The sequence below is a fragment of the Acipenser ruthenus genome, chromosome 1 (assembly GCF_902713425.1).
Source record: "Acipenser ruthenus chromosome 1, fAciRut3.2 maternal haplotype, whole genome shotgun sequence".
NCBI lineage: Eukaryota > Metazoa > Chordata > Actinopteri > Acipenseriformes > Acipenseridae > Acipenser > Acipenser ruthenus.
In genome coordinates this window covers 11953809-11979663 of record NC_081189.1, presented here as the reverse complement: position 1 = coordinate 11979663, position 25855 = coordinate 11953809, and the positions used below count along the sequence as shown (strand labels likewise).

General features: G+C 40.4%; 1 protein-coding gene across 2 annotated transcripts in view; it reads left to right on the top strand.

Moving 5' to 3' along the window:
- The first annotated feature begins 5057 nt into the window (after positions 1 to 5057).
- Positions 5058 to 25855, top strand: part of LOC117403706 (ADP-ribosylation factor-like protein 15) — a 118104-nt gene continuing 97306 nt past the window's right edge. Inside the window, exon 1 of one of the 2 annotated variants that reach the window (XM_059001146.1) lies at positions 5058 to 5442. In XM_059001146.1, the coding sequence (XP_058857129.1) occupies positions 5431 to 5442 (12 nt within the window). In that variant the 5' untranslated portion in view covers positions 5058 to 5430. Of the gene's footprint in view, positions 5443 to 9443; positions 9585 to 25855 lie in introns of those variants that run through there. The other variant, XM_059001091.1, reaches the window with a different exon arrangement.

Sequence of the window (25855 nt, the reverse complement as noted above, 5' to 3'; positions counted from 1 at the left end):
GTGGCTCATGGCTTGTTGTGACTCATGGCTTGTTGTGACTCATGGCTTGTTGTGACTCATGGCTTGTTGTGGCTCATGGCTTGTTGTGACTCATGGCTTGTTGTGACTCATGGCTTGTTGTGGCTCATGGCTTGTTGTGACTCATGGCTTGTTGTGGCTTGACTCATGGCTTGGGCTCATGGCTTGTTGTGGCTCATGGCTTGTTGTGACTCATGGCTTGTTGTGGCTCATGGCTTGTTGTGGCTCATGGCTTGTTGTGGCTCATGGCTTGTTGTGACTCATGGCTTGTTGTGGCTCATGGCTTGTTGTGACTCATGGCTTGTTGTGGCTCATGGCTTGTTGTGACTCATGGGTTGTTGTGGCTCATGGCTTGTTGTGACTCATGGCTTGGGCTCATGGCTTGTTGTGACTCATGGCTTGTTGTGGCTCATGGCTTGTTGTGACTCATGGCTTGGGCTCATGGCTTGTTGTGGCTCATGGCTTGTTGTGGCTCATGGCTTGTTGGGGCTCATGCCTTGTTGTGACTCATGGCTTGGGCTGATGGCTTGTTGTGACTCATGGCTTGTTGTGACTCATGGCTTGTTGTGGATCATGGTTTGTCGTTTCTCATGGCTTGTTGTGACTCATGGCTTGTTGAGGCTCATGGTTTGTTGTGACTCATGGCTTGTTGGGGCTCATGGCTTGTTGGGGCTCATGGCTTGTTGTGGCTCATGGCTTGTTGTGGCTCATGGCTTGTTGTGGTTTGTTGTGGCTCATGGCTTGTTGTGGCTCATGGCTCGTTGTGACTCATGGCTTGTTGTGACTCATGGCTTGGGCTGATGGCTTGTTGTGACTCATGGCTTGTTGTGACTCATGGCTTGTTGTGGATCATGGTTTGTCGTTTCTCATGGCTTGTTGTGACTCATGGCTTGTTGAGGCTCATGGTTTGTTGTGACTCATGGCTTGTTGGGGCTCATGGCTTGTTGGGGCTCATGGCTTGTTGTGGCTCATGGCTTGTTGTGGCTCATGGCTTGTTGTGGTTTGTTGTGGCTCATGGCTTGTTGTGGCTCATGGCTCGTTGTGACTCATGGCTTGTTGTGACTCATGGCTTGTTGTGACTCATGGCTTGTTGGGGCTCATGGCTTGTTGGGGCTCATGGCTTGTTGGACATATCTTAGTATTGGAGTGTGTGGCTGTGCACTCCCACGACTCCAGAAACAAGGAGGTCATACAGACAATGCAAGGAAAAAGCTGCACATGTCCTCTTCACAGCTGCTGATCTTTAGGAATAAACAGGATCTGCACTGTGAACATGTCTTTCATCAAGTCTCGGGACAGCAGATCTGAGACAAGTGAAGGACAGAAGATACAAACTTTCAGCTGCCACTACATGTCACAAATTCAATAAAGTCTGTCAAGAGACTCCTGCAGCTGCAAGGTTTATAAAATCCAGCTGGGGATGAAACGCCCGGTCACAGGGATATAATGGAGAGGTCCTACCTACATTTATACTGTATGTCACACACATGAAGGGGAGTGTACATCCTTTCATAGACATGTCACACACATGAAGGGGAGTGTACATCCTTTCATAGACATGTCACACACATGAAGGGGAGTGTACATCCTTTCATAGACATGTCACACACGTGAAGGGGTGTGTACATCCTTTCATAGACATGTCACACACATGAAGGGGAGTGTACATCCTTTCATAGACATGTCACACACATGGAGGGGTGTGTACGTCCTTTCATAGACATGTCACACACATGAAGGGGAGTGTACATCCTTTCATAGACATGTCACACACATGAAGGGGTGTGTACGTCCTTTCATAGACATGTCACACACATGAAGGGGTGTGTACGTCCTTTCATAGACATGTCACACACATGAAGGGGAGTGTACATCCTTTCATAGACATGTCACACACATGAAGGGGTGTGTACGTCCTTTCATAGACATGTCACACACGTGAAGGGGTGTGTACATCCTTTCATAGACATGCCACACACATGAAGGGGCTTGTACATCCTTTCATAGACATGTCACACACATGAAGGGGCTTGTACATCCTTTCATAGACATGTCACACACATGAATGGGCTTGTACATCCTTTCATAGACATGTCACACTGTCTTGAAAATCGCTTTCACTTTGCAATGCCCTTTCCTACTCCAGTAGATGCTACTTTGTATTAATGTTTGTATATGTTGTGGTAGTTATAGCGATGGCTCTAGTTTTGAATCCCCAGCCTTGACAGGGGATGGGTGTTACTCACATGCGAGTTTCAGATGCAAACAAGCTTCTTTACCATTGGGGTTCATACACCTCACTGGACACAAGTATAAACATGCAGGTTTCTCATTGTCTTGTAATCCATGCACTGGAAGTTCCCAAGTTACTTTAACTGCTGTTTGCCACAGTCCGTTGACCATTACATTAAGAGCCCTGAAATGCCTCCTTGAATACTGTGGTCTTAAAAGTCCAGTAAATTTTGGTGGAAAATTTGGAAAAACTACATTGCTGCTTGATCTTGGGATTATCTGCAAACTACTGTACATTAAGGATATAAACAATTCATGAGCATCTCACTTCAAACTGCACCCTGTTCCTTTTTACTTCAATACACTCACACTACTGTACATTACAGTGACAGCTCTAGACTAGTACAGCGTGACTGCTCTAGACTAGTACAGAGTGACTTCTCTAGACTAGTACAGCGTGACTGCTCTAGACTAGTACAGCGTGACTGCTCTAGACTAGTACAGAGTGACTTCTCTAGACTAGTACAGCGTGACTGCTCTAGACTAGTACAGCGTGACTGCTCTAGACTAGTACAGCGTGACTGCTCTGGACTAGTACAGAGTGACTTCTCTAGACTAGTACAGAGTGACTGCTCTAGACTAGTACAGAGTGACTTCTCTAGACTAGTACAGCGTGACTGCTCTAGACTAGTACAGAGTGACTTCTCTAGACTAGTACAGCGTGACTTCTCTAGACTAGTACAGCGTGACTGCTCTAGACTAGTACAGCGTGACTGCTCTAGACTAGTACAGAGTGACTTCTCTAGACTAGTAACGAGTGACTGCTCTAGACTAGTACAGCGTGACTGCTCTAGAATAGTACAGCGTGACTGCTCTGGACTAGTACAGCGTGACTGCTCTAGACTAGTACAGCGTGACTGCTTTAGACTAGTACAGAGTGACTGCTCTAGACTAGTACAGCGTGACTGCTCTAGACTAGTACAGCGTGACTGCTCTAGACTAGTACAGCATGACTGCTCTAGACTAGTACAGAGTGACTGCTCTAGACTATAGCTCGACAAATAGACAAATAGCTCAATTTTTGTTTAATCTATCCACAAAATCTTTGACCAGGACTCATATCCATCATTCAAATGCTGTTTTTCAAACTAAGTGATTTTCCTTGAGACGTTTTCTTAGGAGTGGCTTTTTCATTGGCCTGTGACCATTGAGACTTTCACCATGCAATACTTGACCTATGGTTGAAATGGAAACCCCAGTCCCACTTGGAGCCAATTGACTTTGAATATCTTTGGCAGTCAATCTTGGATTGTTATTAACCTTCCTCACAATTCTTCTAGTTGTTCTTGGTGAAAGAACCTTCTTTCTATCAGACTGAGGGAGCATTGTGACAGTACCATGAGTCTTATACTTCTTGATAATAGAAACAATAGTTGAAATTGTGATACTGAAATGTTTGGAAATCTTCCTGTATCTTTCTCTAGCTTTATGACAAGATAGATAGATAGATAGATAGATAGATAGATAGATAGATAGATAGATAGATAGATAGATAGATAGACAGAGGTTTATCAGAGATCCTGGGAAAACTGTGGTTGTCCTCGTTTTCAACCTTCATTTCTCGGTTCCCGGTGAAACAGTATAGTTAAATCGTCCCGGTTTTGATCTTTGTGAAGTACAAAACTGTACCAGTGTGCTCAGCAAGTTAACAGCAAAGCCAATAATGCTGTTACTTGGGCACCATTCAAAGCTAAAATAAACAATCTTGTGGATTATTTGTGTAATAATTCTGATTATGTGTATGTCCGCTTTAAATAGTAATAGCGGGTCTATTTTTAGAATCTGTCTTTTTGTACATTTAACATGCGTTGATTAGATGATAATGTAATGAAAACATTGAGTTGTTATTATCTGCAATAAACACACCCCATGTTTAATGACTGTTATTAGATAGGCTACTGTTATTTGAATGGCTTCAGAGTTGCTACTGCGTCAGTGGATTGAAGAAGAAAAGAAAAACGCTCCAGTTCCCCTGCATCATTAAAACAATAACAGCCTACCACGTGATATTAGAAACAGTTATTTGGTGTAGTGGATGGTGTATAATTAATTTGCTTTTCTCTTTGCTAGAGCTTTCCAAAAGCCAATGTAGAGCCACATTGTATTTCTATTATTCGGTATTACAAAGATTCATATCACAATTATCATGTAATACTAATAGAGCTACCATTCTGTCCATGTATCGGTATTGCAAGGCTCTCATAAGCTGAGCTCAGCCCTGTCTATCTGGTATGGTGCACTGAGTGTTACAGGCGTTATAATAATAATAATAATAATAATAATAATAATAATAATAATAATAATAATAATAATAATAATAATAATAATAATAATGATAAACAATTTAATTTAATTAAGTGTTCATTAAGAAACAAGTTCATTTAACTTCCTAAATTTAAGATTAATATCTACATGCAAAAATGGGGCAACATGTATATTTCAACCTGAAAGAACCCCATTTTCAATAAATGAGGTCAGACAACCTCTCATTGTTTTTGTGGTGTTAATTATTAGACAGCCACTTGGGTTCATATGTATATTTGTGTATAATACATGACCAATACCAGTCCCGTTGCAAGGTACAGTGTCTGCACTCACTGTAAACATGACTATTTACGCACTTTCCACATTCTAGCTTGCGAAAGACCCGAATCACGTGGTCATGGGTGCACGCTGCGTAACTTCACAGCTGTTGGATGCGTATCCTTTGCTAAATGAAAATAGCAGCACGTGTCCAATCACATGACTTGCCCACCCATACGCAAAGAGGACTGGTTACATTTCCTGTAACACTGTATTTGTACTGAAAGCACGGAAATGTTGTCATCGTAACGAAGTGGTTTAAAGCGGGTCTTCACATAACTCCGAAGATCAAACTCGCTCGACCGTTGGTGCATCTGGAACCCAGCAAAGCCGCCACAGCACCCGAATTATTACATCACAAGGAATTGCCTTTTTATTTTCTGTTGTGCAAAGGCGGGGAATACAAAGCACGGTGCCATCAATAAAGTACTTTGAATGCATCCAGTATATACCAAAGACATCAGGTATATACCAAAGACACAACCAAGAAAGTATAGAGACTTTACTTTTTGAAGATAACGGCAACTAACCCAGTACATGGATTATCTGGTATGTCATTTCCATTTAAATACCTGTGTGGATTATTATTATTTTTCAAACTTGGTTTACCTGCAAGTGTTTAGTGTATCGACGAGAAATAATGCAATGTGTTACTTCTACTTTAACAGTGGTTAATCAGGAATTAATGAATGAGCTCATATACTGTAACTAGCAGTGTATTGTGGATTCTTATCAGACTGACAGATCCATTAGCGCTGAATTATAGGAATGCTAAGTATGCTTCTGGTTCAGTAATTGTGCTGCCATTAGATCTGAGCAGAGATATGACTAGTGATTGGTTTGGACATGCAGGACCTTGCGTTCAGCTTGGCTGATCACAGTATGAGTTGCAACACTGGACATACAAACACTGCCCTTGGAGTTGCCCACTTTGTTGTGTGTGTGTGTGTAAGCACTGCGCCAGATAAGACAACAGGGCAGCAAGCTTGAGCACATTTGACTTCAATTACGACCGTCATTCATGCTGACAATTGTTTTGTAGAGTTGTCTGGTGTTTAAACTGAAGAGTTGTAATGAAGAAACCGACAGCTGTGACATTGCAAGCCTCTCAGAGTGCAGCACAGCCCATTTGAAAATAGTTACACATTGTCTTTGATTTTAATAAGTCATTATAAAGTGTGTACATTTTCTGAGACTGTTCCACCTGCAGATTTTGCAGTATAGTGTTTTTCAAGATATAGTTTAGTATAGTACAGTGTTGCAGGTGCATATCAGAGATATATTGAATACGTACATTTCACTTTTGAATTCTACATTGTTTGCACTGTATTATTATTTTTTCACTGCAGAAAGACTCTTTACCAGTAATTATTATTTGTGAGGAAAGCCAGCTGGGCATTTTCTCCACTGTCTACAAAGTTCTAAAAGCCATAGGGATGTTCTCCCCAGGCAGTGAGGACTGTGCACACACGATAAAGAAGGTGCAAGTTATGTAAAGCTATATTTCATAAGGAATTCAAGACATGAGTTATTACAACAAATAACAATGACAAGTCTGATTGTCTAGAGCTTCAGTGGGTGTGGCTCATCTAGTTAGTGGTTATTCCATTGCAACTCAACCAGTGCCGTTGCCCGTCTGTCTCAGATTTTCCGCGAAAAATTCACCTGGGGGTTTTCAGACATGCAGAGTTCAGAAATGATAGCCATTATTTTTGTAAAAATTTCCCCTTTGACCTGTGACCTTGCAAAGGTCAACCTAAAGTGAGAAAGGGACCTTGTCCAGAAGAATCACCCAGGGTGCAATTTAGATGCTACCATCATGTGTAGCACCTCGTTCTACTCGTATTGAATAGGGCTTTTCAGAAAAAAAAAATACTAGACGCACCCTACTCACTTCTGGCAAATTGCAAGACGAGGGGTAACTAACACGTTTTATTCGAACTTCAGCCTAAACCTTTACCCTGTAGGGGATGTGGGTCCTAAAAAGTATTGCTGTAAGACCCTTAGGAACCAGTCTCTCAAATTCTGTGAAAAACTTTTGGTTTCAAGTCCCACCACTAGTCATTAAACCCCCTTGAAATTTGAATTTTTTCTATTTGTACCAAGTTTAGGCCATAATAACTTGCGTGGGGGGGACTCCAAAAAATCACCCAAAGATATGTTTGGATAGATGTTAATGAGATCTACAAGCATCAAGCAAAATATAAAAAATAATGGCTATCATTTCTGAACTCAGCGTGTCAGAAAACCCCCAGGTGAATTTGTCAAGGAAAATCTGAGACGGAGGGGCAACGAAATGCCCCTTTTCTGGTTGAGTTGACGTGGAATGACCCTCATTGAAACCAGCAGGTATCAAACAGAACATGTCTGGCGTAAGTATGAATTAATTAGCTAGTTGTAGTGTTGTTGAAAAGTGCTACTGTATCACTGGATCTGTTTTCCCCACAGAGTTCATTTGAAACCTCTTGCTGTGCTGCACAGCTGTGTGATAGGGTTATGTGTTAACATTGGCTAGTTGAAGATTTATTCTGGCCACCACCTGCATTATGTATTGAAACCACTCTTATTTTAAAGCAGAGCAGGTTCACCTGTTAAGTTATGAGGATGTCAGGCTTTAGCCAAACTATAGTGCAAAAAAACACACATTATTACAGTAGCACTGTTCATTACATTCACTGCACAAGTCATGGACATATGTGCTGTTTCGTGTGGAAATGCAGGTACTCCTTTGGTTTCATGCAGTGTATTGGTCCATGCACCAACTGTATGAGTAAAGTGCATCACACAGACAGGCATATACTTTAAATGTATGCAGGACTTGGTCAAGATGTTTTTCTTTCCATTACTATAAAACAGCATGTAAGTGATGAAAGTGAAATTGTCTTCAAAGAGATCAAGAGTAAAAGATGAAAAGGGCTTGTAACCAGGAGGTCCCCGGTTCACATCCCGGCACGCTCACTGACTCGCTGTGTGACCCTGAGCAAGTCACTTAACCTCCTTGTGCTCCGTCTTTTGGCTGAGACATTGTTGTAAGTGACTCTGCAGCTGATGCATAGTTCACACACCCTGTAAGTTGCCTTGTATAAAGGCGTCTGCTAAATAAACTAATAATAAAAACCTTGTAGGTGCTTTTTTTAATAGACTGTCACTTTTACTTCTTTCATTGTGTACTTTAGTAGGGTCTAGTCAAGTCCTTGTGTTTATATACAGTTACCTAATGATAAAACACACGTCCAATACAACAATTTAGAAATATCTAAACTGCCAGTTTAAAAGTATCAGTTTACTATATGGGAGCAAACTTTTGGTTGCAACTTTCTTAAAGGAGGTATAAAGTTTACTGATGTTTGCTTGCCTTTGTTTTGTGCATGTTTCAGCTTTTGTCGGATGTATGCTTTAGTCTCTTTTTGGCATAACAAAGTGATCTAACTTCCTTCTGTGCAGTTATGTTTGAAAGAAACTTGCGATCTTTGACGCACAGCAAGAGCTTCTGAGGTTGTCCAGGTTTGTTGAAAAGCACTGAAACGTTCTTCTGATTTGGGCAGCTCGCCGTGGGCATCCGAATCCTGTAGAGCCAGGCAGTGGAAACAAGGCAGCACACAAGAAGTCTAGAACAACATCACCAGCGGGATTTTGTGTGGCCCTAGCAGCCCCCCAGCAACTCCTCTCTTAATGAATCTTTATCCAGCTTTCATTTAGCACAGTTCATGCTGTTTGCATTCCGATTCCTCATACTGCTTCTGTTTCTGTAGATGCTATTGGCTGGCATCAACGTCAGTCAAATTGCGTGTTGATTGGCGGAGCTTTCATTCTGATCAGATTTCATTTTGGCATGCGTCACAAATCTCTGCCCATTAGAGAGGGGCTGCTGTATTTAAGAGATACACGCTGGCTTTATTACAGAAATAAATGAAACATTTAGAAGTGCATATGTCTATTTTCTTTATTTGTTATATGATATACTTGGTATTTTTAGGAAAAATTAGCAATGTGTCCACCAGTAAGTGTTTGAGAACCACTGGTCTAGTAAATATCTAGTAAATGCTTTATAGTTCTTGACACCTGTTTATACGTGTGGTAGCACAGCGCTTTATGCTCGTAAGAGTGTTGTGTAACAACTTCAAGGCAGAGTTATGCATTTCTGTGCTTGGTTTTTATACCTGGTAAAGTTGTATTGTTGTCTTAACAAAATGAATGCCCCTGCACTTGTTGCTAAATAGAGCACATAATGTCATATAGTTTTATCAGATTGGTAGGGCCTATATTGTGTAAGTACATTTGCAGGGCTTTATGGTGAATATAAACCTGTACATGTAAAATGCGCTCTGCAGTTTTATCCATGTACAGTAACATTTTATATTGTCTAATCCAATTGCTATTGTTATTTTAGAAAGTGAATATGTCCCTGAGCTTTTAATCTCCAAGGTGGGTATCGCCGTGTTAATGTGAACTTTGCGCTGGGTCATTATCTCCTTTCAAACAGATTATTTTCTTCTCTGCTGAGAGCGTGTCGGTGTGCTGGGGCTTGCATTGAGTCTAATGAGATCGCCTGCTTGCCTCAGCTTCTTCCTCCCCGGCTCATTCACATACACTCAATCTCTTGTTTGTTGCTGGGGGTTACACTGTTGCCGTGGACGATGTCTGATTGTGTTTTGCTCTCATTTGCTCTCTGCCGGATTGGCATTTATACGGTAATGTAAGATCTTGAACAAATAACATGTTATTTATAATATACATTGTGAGCTGTTGCTTGTAAGGACTTTATTAACATGTTATTTATCATATACATTGTGAGCTGTTGCTTGTAAGGACTTTATTAACATGTTATTTATCATATACATTGTGAGCTGTTGCTGTGTAAGGATTGTATTAACGTTTTGTGCATTTTCAATATTGCAAGTGAGATCTTTTGTCAGACAGAAGCTGGCTTCCTGCTCCCATAGCAACTGTTGACATGTGATTAAGGTGGAGCAGCACTGTTCCACATTGCACCAAAGACACAAATAAAGCTGTTTGCTGTAGCTTTGTAAGGGAAGCGCAGCTAGTTGTAAGTGGATCTGTGGGGTATTTTTAATATCCTTGTTGCTAGCAATGTGAAATAGGTTTGCTTTTCTTCTGCTGTTGGCTTGAAGAATGTCACGTGTCTAGCACAGCATGCGTCCATGTTTACAATCATTTCAATGTTTATGTAACTACATTTTTTATTTTGTCTTCGTTTTTTTTAAACAAAAGCTTTGAATTTAAGGTTTTACTTTGTAGTTAATTAGAGTTTTGTTTATTTACCAGTTCAGCACCACCTTAAAAGAAACGAGTGTGTTGCAGCTTTGAATCTTGCATAACGCTGAGAAGTTTATTATTAAACCTGCTTTGAAAGATAGGTATTGAAGAAATCCACTTGGAAGCCAAGGCTTGTCATTCGTTTTCAAAAATCTAGATTTTAAAAGTTTGGTTTGGATGGAAATCATTCACAAAAAATTAACATTTTTTGTCCCAGTACTCTCTGGTAGTTGTATCCGAGTCTGTGTGAATGGGGTCCCATACAATGTGCCAGAAGCGATAGACCTCTAGTTAATATTGTGTGAGGATGCCTTAAATGAAAACCAAGAGTCTCCAGGGGTGGGTTGCACCAGCCGAACGCAAGTCCAAGTCTTAAAAGTCACTCTTAAACCCTGTTTGAATTCTGCCTGTTGCACCAACCGACATTTTAGCCTGCTTAAGTACGTCCGAAGTTAATATTCTAACTCTGTCTTAAGCAATGCACGTTCACGTGAACAAGATTTGCATGTAAATGTAACAACTCTAATCAATCATACAATGCTTGTAATAGCAATATGCTATTGGAGCTCTGACCTCCTCAGGACAAGCTGCTGGTGTTGCCAGCCAGTAGGAAGTGGAGTGCAAACCCCTTTCTGTTTTTTCAGATTTGCCTTCATATCAGTGGAAGAGATGGCTCTTAGTTGTGCGAGGTATGTTTTAAAATTACACACACCTGTAGAATATTTCATTTTTCTAACCAGGAAAAAATGGATTGTTAAATTTGAATGTCACTCAACAAAAACAGAATGATTGTTTTTTCCATAATCTAATCTTAATGATTCTTTTTTTTATATATATATAACCGCTGCCGAACATGTTTCATATTTTCTTACAGTGATGAGGAGAAAGTAATAGTTAAATAAGTGATAGTGCATTGGAATCTAACAGTAGAATGTGAGCAGGAGTTGGTTCTTTTAATTGGAATCTAACAGTAGAATGTGAGCAGGAGTTGGTTCTTTTAATTGGAGTTGGATGTAACCTCTTGTTTGTCTTGCTTATTGGCTACTTTCATTTCTGTCAACATAGATTTGTAGATGTAGATGCAGCCGAATTGGGTGCTGGGAGTCTTTTCAAAGTATTCTGGGTAGCTGGGCTGTTTTCTGTAACTTGGCAACTTGTCATTTATCCCTGAGGCGTTTTTACTTTGTAATATCTGGATTTTTTTATTTCAAACCACAAAAGCCATGCTGTGAAAAGCCAAGTGCACTCAAGCTATGGCAGGGCTGCCAGAGAATGGGATTGTTGTACTGGGTGCAGAAAGCTAGGATGCCAGTTCATTCATGTAGGAGCTGTAATAAACTAACAATACAACGCAGTGCAGGCTGGTTTAAGTCTCCTCTCGGGAGGTGTCATGACACCCCTGCCCCAGGAAGGCTGATGAAAGCAGGAACAGGAAAAATCCATGACCTCACTGTGTTCTATTCCCAGAAATCATAGATTTCCTGCAGCCCCACCAATCATTTTCCATGAGATATGCCCAAGTACAAAAGCAGTCCACCACGAACACTACAGAGCCCTAAATCCCAAACTGTGGGTCTGGATAAAGTATAATGTCACAGAGCTGACACATTCATTCTGACCCTCATGGTGAAGTGTAATGTCACAGAGCTGACACATTCATTCTGACCCTCATGGTAAAGTGTAATGTCACAGAGCTGACACATTCATTCTGACCCTCATGGTAAAGTGTAATGTCACAGAGCTGACACATTCATTCTGACCCTCATGGTGAAGTGTAATGTCACAGAGCTGACACATTCATTCTGACCCTCATGGTAAAGTATAATGTCACAGAGCTGACACATTCATTCTGACCCTCATGGTGAAGTGTAATGTCACAGAGCTGACACATTCATTCTGACCCTCATGGTAAAGTATAATGTCACAGAGCTGACACATTCATTCTGACCCTCATGGTGAAGTGTAATGTCACAGAGCTGACACATTCATTCTGACCCTCATGGTAAAGTATAATGTCACAGAGCTGACACATTCATTCTGACCCTCATGGTGAAGTGTAATGTCACAGAGCTGACACATTCATTCTGACCCTCATGGTAAAGTGTAATGTCACAGAGCTGACACATTCATTCTGACCCTCATGGTAAAGTATAATGTCACAGAGCTGACACATTCATTCTGACCCTCATGGTGAAGTGTAATGTCACAGAGCTGACACATTCATTGCAGTGCATCATTCTAAAGTATCTCCACATTGTCTACAGTAAGTGGGGGTGGGGGGCACAGTTAAATCAGTGATTTGAATTATACAGTGAGCTGCAGTGTAAGCCAGCGTGAGCCTCTTTTTAAAGGTTTCTTCCTGGTCAGCAATGCCCTCGTTAGGGTAGCATGCTGACATGCAAGCCAGCTCATGCAGTACAGTAGTTGATGAAATGCACAGCGTTTGGGGAAATGAATAACGGTGTGTACATTTGTGTGCTGCACACATAGTTATAAATGCAGTTAGTGCTCATCCAATACATCGTTGGTCTTGCTGCAGTGTCTTTCTGGAAATAGTGACCATGTTAATAACTCTTCCAGTAGCGGATTGGTCTCGCTGTTATGTCTTGTATTGGCTGCAGCACTCGACTCAACCTGCAGAGTTACAATCACTTTGTTTACTGCAGTTAGTCTTGTCTCTTTGGGAATGTTCAAATGTAAATAGTAATGGTTGACCATGATCATGGTACCTTCAGCCATGGTTTGCCACCATTGGTCAGCAGCTGTATTTACACAACCATTGTCAACCATTTCCAATCACGTTGAATGGCAGAATATTTCTAATGTTTTGTAAAGGTGTAAACTGAATGGCACTGTTTCAACGATGGGCAAGGCTTGGGTAAAAACAATACTGGCATATTACATTTATTAAAAAAAACCAAAAAAAAAAACACTACCTTTCAATTTGGATGTTAAACATTACTTCCCATTCACTATTATACTAAGCAGTACACAATACACGTTTTATTCAGCTTAGATACATACAGTCCGGAAACATTGCTCCTGTAAATAACATTGGAGCGGAATTGGGTGACTCTGCATGCTAGCTGTGGGACCCTGAACTTGTATAGAGCTAAACAGGATACAGATCTAAACAATTACTTGGTGTGTGGGACCCTGAACTTGTATAGAGCTAAACAGGATACAGATCTAAACAATCACTTGATGTAACCCAGCAGCAACAGGGAGGCATTTTCAACAGAGACCTTTCAAAACTGTTTGGGAAACAATGCCAGTTTCCTTTTCAAAACAGTTTCTCTTTTTGTTCCTGGGAAAGTTTTATAAGACATCCAATCAATCTCCTACTCGCTCGCTGTTAAACAGTGGCACCCACTGCGTTATATACACTGATTGCAGAGCGCTTTGTGTGGTTGCTGTCTCCTTCTGTTCCCTGGATATCTGTTCAGGATCAAGCCACTGTAATGTGGCAAAATGGAAAGAAAAAGGCTTGTGGCAACAAACACAACATTTGGTGTCTGTCTGTCTGTCTGTTTGTCTGTACAACAACTGAACCAACTGATGTCAGCTGAGACCCAAACTTATCACAAGACTGAGTGTGTCACGATGGCCTCCTAACATATTTGGTCACAGACATTTGGACCTGGTTGTCAGCCTTCCAGTTGGCAATTTTTCCCCCCTAGTGTTCAATAAATCTTTTTTTTAAACAGTCATTTTTATGAAGTTCCAGTACTAATCTCTGGACAGTTCCTGTATACCCTGGACTCTACAGTGACAGTCACAGCGCATAAGCACAACAGCTGCAGAATAGCACTGCATTGTCGTTGCTTTAAACCAGATCTTGTGAAATAGTTTTTAATCTGCTTCAATGCTGTCGTCTGAATCCTCTTAACTGACTGTGTGGTCTTCAGTGAAGGGTTAATGACCGGGGGGTGGACTGTGTGATCTTCAGTGAAGGGTTACTGACCGGGGAGGTGGACTGGTGATCTTCAGTGAAGGGTTAATGACCGGGGGGGTGGACTGTGTGATCTTCAGTGAAGGGTCACTGACCGGGGAGGTGGACTGGTGATCTTCAGTGAAGGGTTAATAACCGGGGGGTGGACTGTGATCTTCAGTGAAGGGTTACTGACCGGGGAGGTGGACTGGTGATCTTCAGTGAAGGGTTAATGACCGGGGGGTGGACTGTGTGATCTTCAGTGAAGGGTTACTGACCGGGGAGGTGGACTGGTGATCTTCAGTGAAGGGTTAATGACCGGGGGGTGGACTGTGTGATCTTCAGTGAAGGGTTACTGACCGGGGAGGTGGACTGTGTGATCTTCAGTGAAGGGTTACTGACCGGGTAGGTGGACTGTGTGATCTTCAGTGAAGGGTTACTGACCGGGGAGGTGGTGTGTGTGTTCTACAGTGAAGGGTTACTGACCGGGGAGGTGGACTGTGTGTTCTTTAGTGAAGGGTTACTGACCGGGGGAGTGGACTGTGTGATCTTCAGTGAAGGGTTACTGACCGGGGAGGTGGACTGGTGATCTTCAGTGAAGGGTTACTGACCGGGGGAGTGGACTGTGTGATCTTCAGTGAAGGGTTACTGACCGGGGAGGTGGACTGTGTGTTCTTCAGTGAAGGGTTACTGACCGGGGGAGTGGACTGTGTGATCTTCAGTGAAGGGTTACTGACTGGGGGAGTGGACTGTGTATTCTTCAGTGAAGGGTTACTGACCGGGGGAGTGGACTGTGTATTCTTCAGTGAAGGGTTACTGACCGGGTGTGTGTTCTTCAGTGAAGGGTTACTGACTGGGGGAGTGGACTGGGTAAGAATACACAGTCCACTCCCCCAGTCAGTAACCCTTCACTCCCCCAATGAAGGGTTACTTCTGGTTTCAACTCTGCCTTCTGAATTATAGTAATTCATCAGCTCTCAGCCTTGTCGGTACAGTTTGTTAACTGTGTTTAAAGGAACACATGCTCATGTGTCTGAAATAAATACAGCAATTGTCTCTTTGCTGATCAGGAAAACTTGTTCTTTTTTTAGGGTGGGGTGAACATAAGTATACATGTATTAGTTTACATGTGTACACAGATGATAATGAATATAGTATTTAGTGAAAACAAGGAGCTATAACCTCAAAAACAATGATGTTCCTAATATGTGTTAGATTGTGAAATTGTGTTTTCAGGTGGGGAAAAAAAGCATTACCTTTCAATTGGATAATGGATATTAAACATTACTTCACATTTGGTATTTACTAAGCATTTCACAGTACACTTTGTAAGGTAGGGAAACATTCAATTGTAAGGATTGCTAATCGGTACCTGCAGCTAGTGGAACAGAGATTTCTCCACACAGACAGTTACTCCTGTCCTGCACAGTGTTTGATGCCTGTAGATGGGTCTCTAGCTCGTGGAAGAGAGATTTCTGCACTCTGGGGAGAGTTCTGTTTTGTTTTGTGTCAGGGGAGGCAGACTCGTCCTGCCTGCCAGCTTGCCCCTTGCATTCCATCAATCACAAAACATCTGTTTCCTGTTTTCACCATTATGGCTGGCTGGCAGGTTTTTTTTCCCCACATGGCCTTCACCTATGTTTGCTTCTGGTGTTCAGGTTGAGGACCTTTGTTTCCATTCTCTACCCATTTCTCATCCCTTCTCTACCCGTTTCTCATCCCTTCAATTGTATTGTATTACTTGTATTGTAACACTTGAAATGTATTTGCTTACGATTGTAAGTCGCCCTGGTTAAGGGCGTCTGCTAAGAAATAAATAATAATAATAATAATAATAATAATAATAATAATAATAATAATTTCTCATCCCTTCTCTATCAATTTCTCATCCCTTCAGTATCCATTTCTCATCCCTTCAATATCCATTTCTCATCCCTGTGGCAAAAAGTTTTGTGGTCTGACGAAGCTAAAATGAAACTTTTTGGCCTAAATGCAAAGCGTTATGTTTGGCGCAAACTCAACACAGCGCATCACCCAAAGAACACCATCCCTACTGTGAAGCATGGTGGTGGCAGCATCATGTTATGGGGATGTTTCTCATCGGCAGGGACTGGGGCACTTGTCAGGATAGAAGGGAAAATGAATGGAGCAAAGTACAGAGAAGTCCTTGAGGAAAACCTGCTGCCCTCTGCAAGAAAGCTGAAACTGGGACGGAAGTTCATTTTTCAGCATGACAACGACCCAAAGCACACAGCCAAAGCTACACTGGAGTGGCTAAGGAACAAAAAGGTAAATGTCCTTGAGTGGCCCAGTCAGAGCCCCGACCTAAATCCAATCGGAAATTTGTGGCATGACTTGAAGATTGCTGTCCATCAACGCTCACCAAGGAACTTGACAAAGTTGGTAGAGATAATCATCGTTAAAATTTGCACGATAATTAATGTCAACATCGGGGTTCGATTTAAAAAAACTGAGAAAGGGATATCTACCCCAAATTGCTGAGTTGCACAAGATGGAAATTGTACAACTGGTAAAGATGTCTGACAGTGTATCTGTAGTTACTGACGAGTCTACAAATGTTTTGCACATTTTGTTCTCCAAGGACTAATGAATACCTTTGAACTGAAAGTAATATTAGCCGATACAGTTAATCTGCACTCTGTGAATTACTCATCGGTGGCACAGGGCGTTGTGTAATGTTTAAACGCATTTGAAGTTAATTTTAATAATGTGACTGGATTTGTCTCCAATAATGCCAGTTACATGATCAAGACATACAATGACATTCTTTGAGGTTTACTACCAAATTCAGTACATTTGACTTGTAATGCCCACATAATAGCCCTTGCCAGCAATATCTGGGCAAATGATTTTCCGAAAGCAGACAAGCTGGTTGCAACCGTTAAATAAATAGTTTAAAGATTGCCCAAGCAGAAAACTACATTTTAAAGACCACCTGACAGAAGCAATCCAACAAGAAGGCTGTACTTTACCCTGAGCCATGCATAACAAGATGGGGCACTTGGTATTCTGCTGCTGAATATCATTCCAAATACATCCCTTTTTACACAAGCTTTGTGGAAAAAGAAATGCACATTTCACCAAACACTGTAGTGTTAATGGACCGCTAGAAACTGCTTAAAGATGTGCAAAGTTTAAAATCTCAACTCTCCCTAATTGCGACGCATGCCAAGAGACTGGTGGATCTGATTCAGTGGTTTGAAAGCCGTGAAGTGAGAGTCCATCAGACATTTAATTAAGGTGCAGAATTAATAAATACATACCAACCCGGATCAATGCAAAAAGAAACCACGTTTTTTTCAACCAGCTCATAACTTTCTGATGGCAGTGAGGATATTTGACCCACAACAAGTGTGTAGTTTGGATCTGGAAGCCCTCCCATTATATTCTATTCCAGGATTTGATGACTGTAAATCAGAAATGGACAAATACCTACCATATGCAAAAGAAAACAGCAGTAGAATGATTTTGAATGAATTTTGGATTAAAGCTGAAGAATTATTTCCCAATTTAACACAAAAGGCTAAAATATATTTGTCAGTTGTTACCAATTCTGTAGATGCTGAAAGAAGTGTTTCTTCTTGGCCAAGTTTTTACAGAACAACGTCAATCTATGAAAGAAGGCAGGGTTAACCAACTGACGATGCTTAAGTTTAATAGCAACATTTAATGCGCGGGACATTTTTCTTTCATGAAACTGTAAGTGACACTTAATGTGCTGCTTGCGAACAACCTTGTATTATTATTATTATTATTATTATTATTATTATGATGATGATGATGATGATGATGATGATGATGATGATGATGATGTTATATTTGTAATATATGTTACAGCATTGATGTTATGATTTCAGTATTTTATATAAATTGTTCCAGGAATCAGTGCTGTTTTTTTTAATATTTTGTTGACAAATTATGTGTTTCTACTAGTAAACTTCAAACATTTAAATTATTTATTTACACATTCTAAGAAATAATATTGAATAAGACGTATTAGTAATAAAGGGATGCATGACTAAATAAATGTCCATAGTTGCTGCTGCCGCCTAATCAGCGCACCAATGCGCGTTAATAGAATGACTAATTGAGATGATTAAAGGAATCAGGAGATTATTAATAAATAAGTGGTTTAATTAAGCAGACTACATGACCACCTTGCGGTGGGAGGAATGAAGTGCAGCCTAAGAAAGCAGGTCGCGTAAAACGCAGGGCCCTAGTTATAATATATATATATATATATATATATATATATATATATATATATATATATATATATATATATATATATATTAGTTAGCAAAATGTATACACAGTAAAATAAACGTTTTATATATATAACATAAATATTCCCTTTTTTTATGTAACGTATGTACAAAATTACGCACACAATATATAAAAGGAATACATTTTTTTTGTAAAATAAGGTTAAACACTATGTATATAGTTTAGATGGTTGATTGTTTCCTGCGGTATTAAAAGGGACATTCAGATGTGGGTGCAAGATAAACAATTTAGTGATGTTAAGACAAATAGATCACATGAGATCAATAACTTCATTAATTGTAACACTGCTTATGTAGTCTGTCGTTTGGAATGCCCATGTGGGTGTTTTTATTGAGGGAGAACTAAAAGAAAGAGTAGCGGAACATAAATATGCAATTAGAACTGCTAATTTAGAATATCCCATGACTAAACACTCTACAGCTGCTCATGGAAGTAACTCTGAGAACCCTGAAGTGTTAGGGCAGGCATGGTACTGCAAGTGCTCTTTCATTTGACATACATGCCTGTGCCCTGGAGCTGAAGTGGTTAAGAAAAACCTTGACAAAATAAGTTGCTGATTTGTCCTCTTCCACCATCTAGTGTTGTTTTGCTGAATTGCAAGTGTGCACATAATCAACTGCACTGCCTTTCAGTGAACAGTGAAGGTTTTATTTATGCAATACATTGTCCTGGACTGGTAAAGAAGTTCACATTCTTATACAATAAGAATGTTCATTGTAGGATACTTTCTACAAGCTGCCCCATAGCTTTTATTGAGAAACTGGAGTGAGAACAGCATTGAAATCGATGTGAAGTATATTACATGGTCAGCATGTTATCTGTTTAACATGGGAAAGATGTGAGGGAGCAGCTTCAATCTGCAGTTACATAAGAGCATAAGAAAGTTTACAAATGAGAGGGGGTCATTCAGCCCATCTTGCTCGTTTGGTTGTTAGTAGCTTATTGATCACCGAATCTCATCAAGCAGCTTCTTGAAGGATCCCAGGGTGTCAGCTTCAACAACATTACTGGGGAGTTGGTTCCAGACCCTCACAATTCTCTGTGCAAAAAAGTGCCTCCTATTTTCTGTTCTGAATGCCACTTTATCTAATCTCCATTTGTTACCCCTGGTCCTTGTTTCTTTTTTCAGGTCGAAAAAGTCCCCTGGGTCAACATTGTCAATACCTTTTAGAATTTTGAATGCTTGAATCAGATCACCGCGTAGTTTTGTTTGTTCAAGACTGAATATATTCAATTCTTTTAGACTGTCTACATACGACATGCCTTTTAAACCCGGGATAATTCTGGTTGCTCTTCTTTGCGCTCTTTCTAGAGCAGCAATATCCTTTTTGTAACAAGGTGACCAGAACTGAACACAATATTCTAGATGATGTCTTACTAATGCATTGTAAAGTTTTAACATTACTTCCCTTGATTTAAATTCAACACTTCTCACAATATATCCGAGCATCTTGTTGGCCTTTTTTTATAGCTTCCCCACATTGTCTAGATGAAGACATTTCCGAGTCAAAATAAACTCCTAGGTCTTTTTCATAGATTCCTTCTTCAATTTCAGTATCTCCCATATGATATTTATAATGCACATTTTTATTGCCTGCGTGCAGTACCTTACACTTTTCTCTATTAAATGTCATTTGCCATGTGTCTGCCCAGTTCTGAATGCTGTCTAGATCATTTTGAATGACCTTTGCTGCTGCAACAGTGTTTGCCACTCCTCCTATTTTTGTGTCGTCTGCAAATTTAACAAGTTTTCTTACTATACCAGAATCTAAGTCATTAATGTAGTTTAGGAATAGCAGAGGAACTAATACTGATCCCTGTGGTACACCACTGGTTACCTCGCTCCATTTTGAGGTTTCTCCTCTAATCAGTACTTTCTGTTTTCTACATGTTAACCACTCCCTAATCCATGTGCATGCATTTCCTTGAATCCCTACTGCGTTCAGTTTGAGAATTAATCTTTTATGCAGGACTTTGTCAAAAGCTTTCTGGAAATCTAAATAAACCATGTCGTATGCTTTGCAATTATCCATTGTTGATGTTGCATCCTCAAAAAAGTCAAGCAGGTTAGTTAGACACGATCTCCCTTTCCTAAAACCATGCTGACTGTCTCCCGGTATACTGTTATCATATATGTAATTTTCCATTTTGGACCTTATTATAGTTTCCATAAGTTTACATATAATAGAAGTCAGGCTTATTGGTCTGTAGTTACCTGGTTCGGTTTTGTCTCCCTTTTTGTGGCTCGGTATTATGTTTGCAATTCTCCAGTCTGTCTGTACAATCCCTGTGTCAAGAGACTGTTGCATGATCTTGGTTAGCGGTTTGTAAATAACTTCCTTCATTTCTTTGAGTACTATTGGGAGGATCTCATCCGGCCCAGGGAAATTGTTTATTTTGAGAGCTCCTAGTCCCTTTAACACTTCTGCCTCTGTTATGCTAAAGTTATTTAAAACTGGATAGGAACAGGTCGACATATCATGTCGACCTGTTCCTGTTACACTGAATTTGTTTGATTTATTATTTATTGTTTCACATTATTTTTAAACGTGCTTATAACATGGATAGCATGCTACTTCCAGTGTACCCCTGGCACTTTCACACTTGGTTTGTTTCAAAGGATTCAAATCAGAATTAACTTGCTAAATAGAGCAACTGGCATCAAACAGCCCAAACAAAGCAAGTGTGAAATCCCCTAAGAAACAGGATTCCAGCTCTATGACATTGTCACTCTAAACTGAAGAGCTGCCTGTTTCCCAGTGGATCTGTCCATGCAAACATACAAGGGTAGCTTTGAACAACAAAATCCTTCTGATGAAAACCCCTGCGCAGGGGATATGATGGAGGCAGCAGTTCAAACACACGTTCCTGACAACATTTCAGTAAGCAACAGGATGCTTTTAACCCTCCTACAGTAAGTTTAAACTAGTTTAATATTTAAAGCTGTGGTATCTTTACTGACAGCGCATCTCATTCACTGATCAGGACAAGATTCATACTCAAGTTTAAACTAGTTTAATATTTAAAGCTGTGGTATCTTTACTGACAGCGCAGCTCATTCAATGATCAGGACAGGATTCATACTCAAGTTTAAACTAGTTTAATATTTAAAGCTGTGGTATCTTTACTGACAGCGCAGCTCATTCAATGATCAGGACAGGATTCTTATTGAAAGGCACCAAGGACAAGATATTGGTCCCACAGCACTGGAAAATGCATCACACCAAAGCTGTCGTTGTTTGGGCGTTGTGAAGGAGTGTGATTTGGAAGATGCTTCATGATAAATATCTGCATGTGATTTCAGTTCTTACGGAACTTTGCTCATTTGCATGCAATTCAACTGATTCCTGAAGCAGTCTGATGACAGCCCGCCCCCTGGGAGCTCCCGTCCTTGGTCGGCAAAGGAATAGCCTGGACTTGAACCGGCGACGTCCAGACTATAGGACGCATCCTGTACTGTACGCGAGTGCTTTTACTGGATACGCCACTCGGGAGCTATAACCCTTTCAATCTAACGTGACACACCCCTCGGAGTGTGTTTTATAACCCTTTCAATCTAATTTGACACACCCCTCATAGTGTGTTTATAACCCTTTCAATCTAATGTGACACACCCCTTAGATTGTTACCAGAATGCTTTGTTCTAGTTTGATGGGTGAATAGTGAGTGAGAAGCCTACTGTACAGCATCAGGAAATAAAGCAGCATGCACATATTTATTTATTATTTATTTCTTAGCAGACACCCTTATCCAGGGCGACTTACAATTGTTACAAGATACCACATTATTTTTACATACAATTTCATTATTTTTTACACATTGTTTTTACATACAATTACCCATTCATACAGTTGGGTTTTTACTAATGCAATCTAGGTAAAGTACCTTGCTCAAGGGTATAGCAGCAGTGTCCCCCACCTGGGATTGAACCCACGACCCTCCGGTCAAGAGCCCAGAGCCCTGACCACTACTCCACACTGCTGCCCGTATAATAGGATATTAAACTAAAATACAATATTATTAAAATAGAGGCATTACGTATCCGTCTTGGAAGAATATCTTAAGAGACCAAAAATCTCACTGAACTTCAGGCCCCTTGAAACATCAGCAGACCCAGGCTTTCTGTTAAACAATCATAGCTGTAGTTCTGGTTCCGTCCAAGAGGAGGCAGTGTTACCTTACACACCAGTACATAACATCCAGCGACTGTATAGGTGTCTGAAGGATTTGTATGTAAGTTTGGTTCATTTGCAAGCATTTTTATTTACAGTCTTTATTGAATTCTGCATCTTTCTCACCCAGTGAATCAAAAATGTGAATAGTCAGTTAGATGCCTGCTTAACAGCATGGAATAACAAACACAGCAGTTAGATCCACTACCCTTAATATATCGTGGTATTGTGCTGGTAAAGAAAACCATTTTGTTTCTTTCTAAATGTCCCAATTTCAACCATCTAAATAGTAAATAATCTGCGTTATTGTACAGCAGCTGACAAAATATTTCCAAAAATCCTACCTATTATCCACGTCCATGGACATCATGTTTAAAAATAAAAATACACGTTTACAAAACTAGACATTCGAGATATGCTTTTAAAATAACCAACTGTATAGAAGAATGCACTCAGATTATGGCTGGCCCCAAACTCCTCAAAGGAGCCTTGTGGCACAGTGGAAATGTCCCCTCTGGGACCTGGTCCTCAGCTGGCTTTCAGATACAGTGTAGCAGATCAACATGGTCCTCAGATGGCTTTCAGATATAGTGCAGCAGATCAACATGGTCCTCAGCTGGCTTTCAGATACAGTGCAGCAGATCAACATGGTCCTCAGCTGGCTTTCAGATACAGTGCAGCAGATCAACATGGTCCTCAGCTGGCTTTCAGATACAGTGCAGCAGATCAACATGGTCCTCAGCTGGCTTTCAGATACAGTGCAGCAGATCAACATGGTCCTCAGATGGCTTTCAGATACAGTGCAGCAGATCAACATGGTCCTCAGATGGCTTTCAGATACAGTGCAGCAGATCAACATGGTCCTCAGCTGGCTTTCAGATACAGTGCAGCAGATCAACATGGTCCTCAGCTGGCTTTCAGATACAGTGCAGCAGATCAACATGGTCCTCAGATGGCTTTCAGATACAGTGCAGCAGATCAACATGGTCCTCAGCTGGCTTTCAGATACAGTGCAGCAGATCAACATGGTCCTCAGCTGGCTTTCAGATACAGTGCAGCAGATCAACATGGTCCTCAGTTGGCTTTCAGATATAGTGCAGCAGATCAACATGGTCCTCAGCTGTTTATTGGTTGTTTTGAAACTCTTCTGTAATTTGCATGTGGAGGATCTGGGGGCAGTTCCACTATCCCAGGAATTTGGTATCTTATTTATTGTCTTGACTTGATGTCAGTCAGAGAACTTCCACAGAGGATCAGACACATTTTATGTATAATAAAACAATGAACATTGTAATGAATTATTGTGAAATCAGTTTACATAGAATAGTGTGAAGTATTCTGTCTATTATCAAAGATCCTTACTCCTGCTGTTATCAGAGCAGGGCATTTGCATAAAAATGAATTGAATGCTTTGCCCTGTGTCAGCCTAATTCTATATACCTGTATAAAACTATTCATTTTTGAGTCCACCCCCATCTTTCTTTAACAATAGACCTGTAAATGGCTATTAAAGCTATGCGTTTAGGGTTGCTTGAAATATGTTTATCTTAAAAATGTTCCCACACTGGCAAACGGAGCCAAAGATGTGTTTTTATTAAAGATTGGGGCCATCTCGGATGAATTGGTTTTGTAGACACATGATCACTAACTGGTGCAGTCCTTTTACCCCCCTGTTCAGGAGCCCGGCTCTCCCCCTCTGAGCTCACATTTGTAATAGTCAGGGTGGTTCAATAGGAGGCCCGTTGGGCTTTGATCTGTCTCCGTGCGGAAAAGATTTTTTCGACTATATTGTGTGGAAAACTAAAGGTTTAACAAAGCTATGGTAATACGTTTAGGCTAATCACCCCTTCCAATTAGAAGATTTATATCCTAAATACCTTCCCATTCCATTTTCTGCAATGTTCAGTGGTTGGTAAGAGGACCCCCTCAATGAGATGAACACTGCAGTCTTGCTAGTACAATGCTTGTAGAAAAATGAAACTGATTCCCTTGGGTAGGCTGTTTATGGTCGCAGTGTCTCCATCTTACTCTTGTTAATATAAATTATTATTACGCATCATATATTAAAAATGTGTTGCGCTGTGACGGGTGAGACAGATAAATGTGTTCACTTTGTTATATGTTGAATTAGACTAACCCATGCGCTTATTGGAGAAGAGTCTTCAAAAAAAATATTGTTAAACTTTATCTTCGGTCTGGTATCGATAGAAAGCTTTGTTGATTAAATAGACCATTTAGTGTTTATACGGCTAGTAAGTGTATACAATGAAATATGAACCAGTAGTGGGGTATGACAGAAGGTTAATAAAAAAGCAATACCAGTACAAGTAAAACCCCGGAGTCTCGAGCGTCAGACTCTTATTCAGAGGGGCAGTGTCACAGGAAGGAAGAAAAGCCTGTGAAATGGGTGCATCTTTACTTTTAAACGGTGTGCAGCTCATGTTCTGGAGAGCTTCCCAGGCTCCCTGGCTGCAATGCTGAGATGATGAGCCACAGCAGACACAGTTCATTCCACACTGTTCTGAATCTGCACAAATTCACCTCACTTGAACCCTCTCCAAAGCTGCCTGTAGCAGCTGCTCTCTCTTTTGTAAAGCTCCATTTCAATCTGCTGCATTTACATGGTACTGTATTTCAATCTGCTGCATTTACATGGTACTGTATTTCAGTCTGCTGCATTTACATGGTACTGTACTGCAGATACCTGATACTTGGTACAAGCATGGTTTAGAGTATTGGGCAATTCTACATGTGTCTGGATTTATGTAATATATATATTGTAGGAAGACAGCAAATCCCTTCAATTAACTAACTGCCCAGGCATTTAACAAGCTGCCAACAGACAGAAATATGGTGATTATTAATTATCAGTTTTAGGCAAGTGCTTAGAATGTAGTTTAGGAATTTAGGAAAGTGCCTAAAATGTGGTTTAGGAAAATAACGGAACAATGCAAAGCCATGTCACCATTTTGCTGTCTGACATTTACTAAATGTATAGAAAGTTAGTTTATTTATTTATTGCATTTATATAGCTCTTTTTATACAAAAGTATCGCAAAGCTCTGTGCAGTATATAGCAGAAAAAAGAACAAACCACAATACATTTGTATAGCATGTCACACATACAACTGCCACAGTCAGACCATTTAAATAAGTTTTAAATAACAGTATACACATAATACAAAAGCAGCCATTTTAAAGTTACATTAAAACCCACCAAGATAAGAAAGCCATTTTATAAAAGTGCGTTTTTAGTCTTGACTTGAAAACTGTAA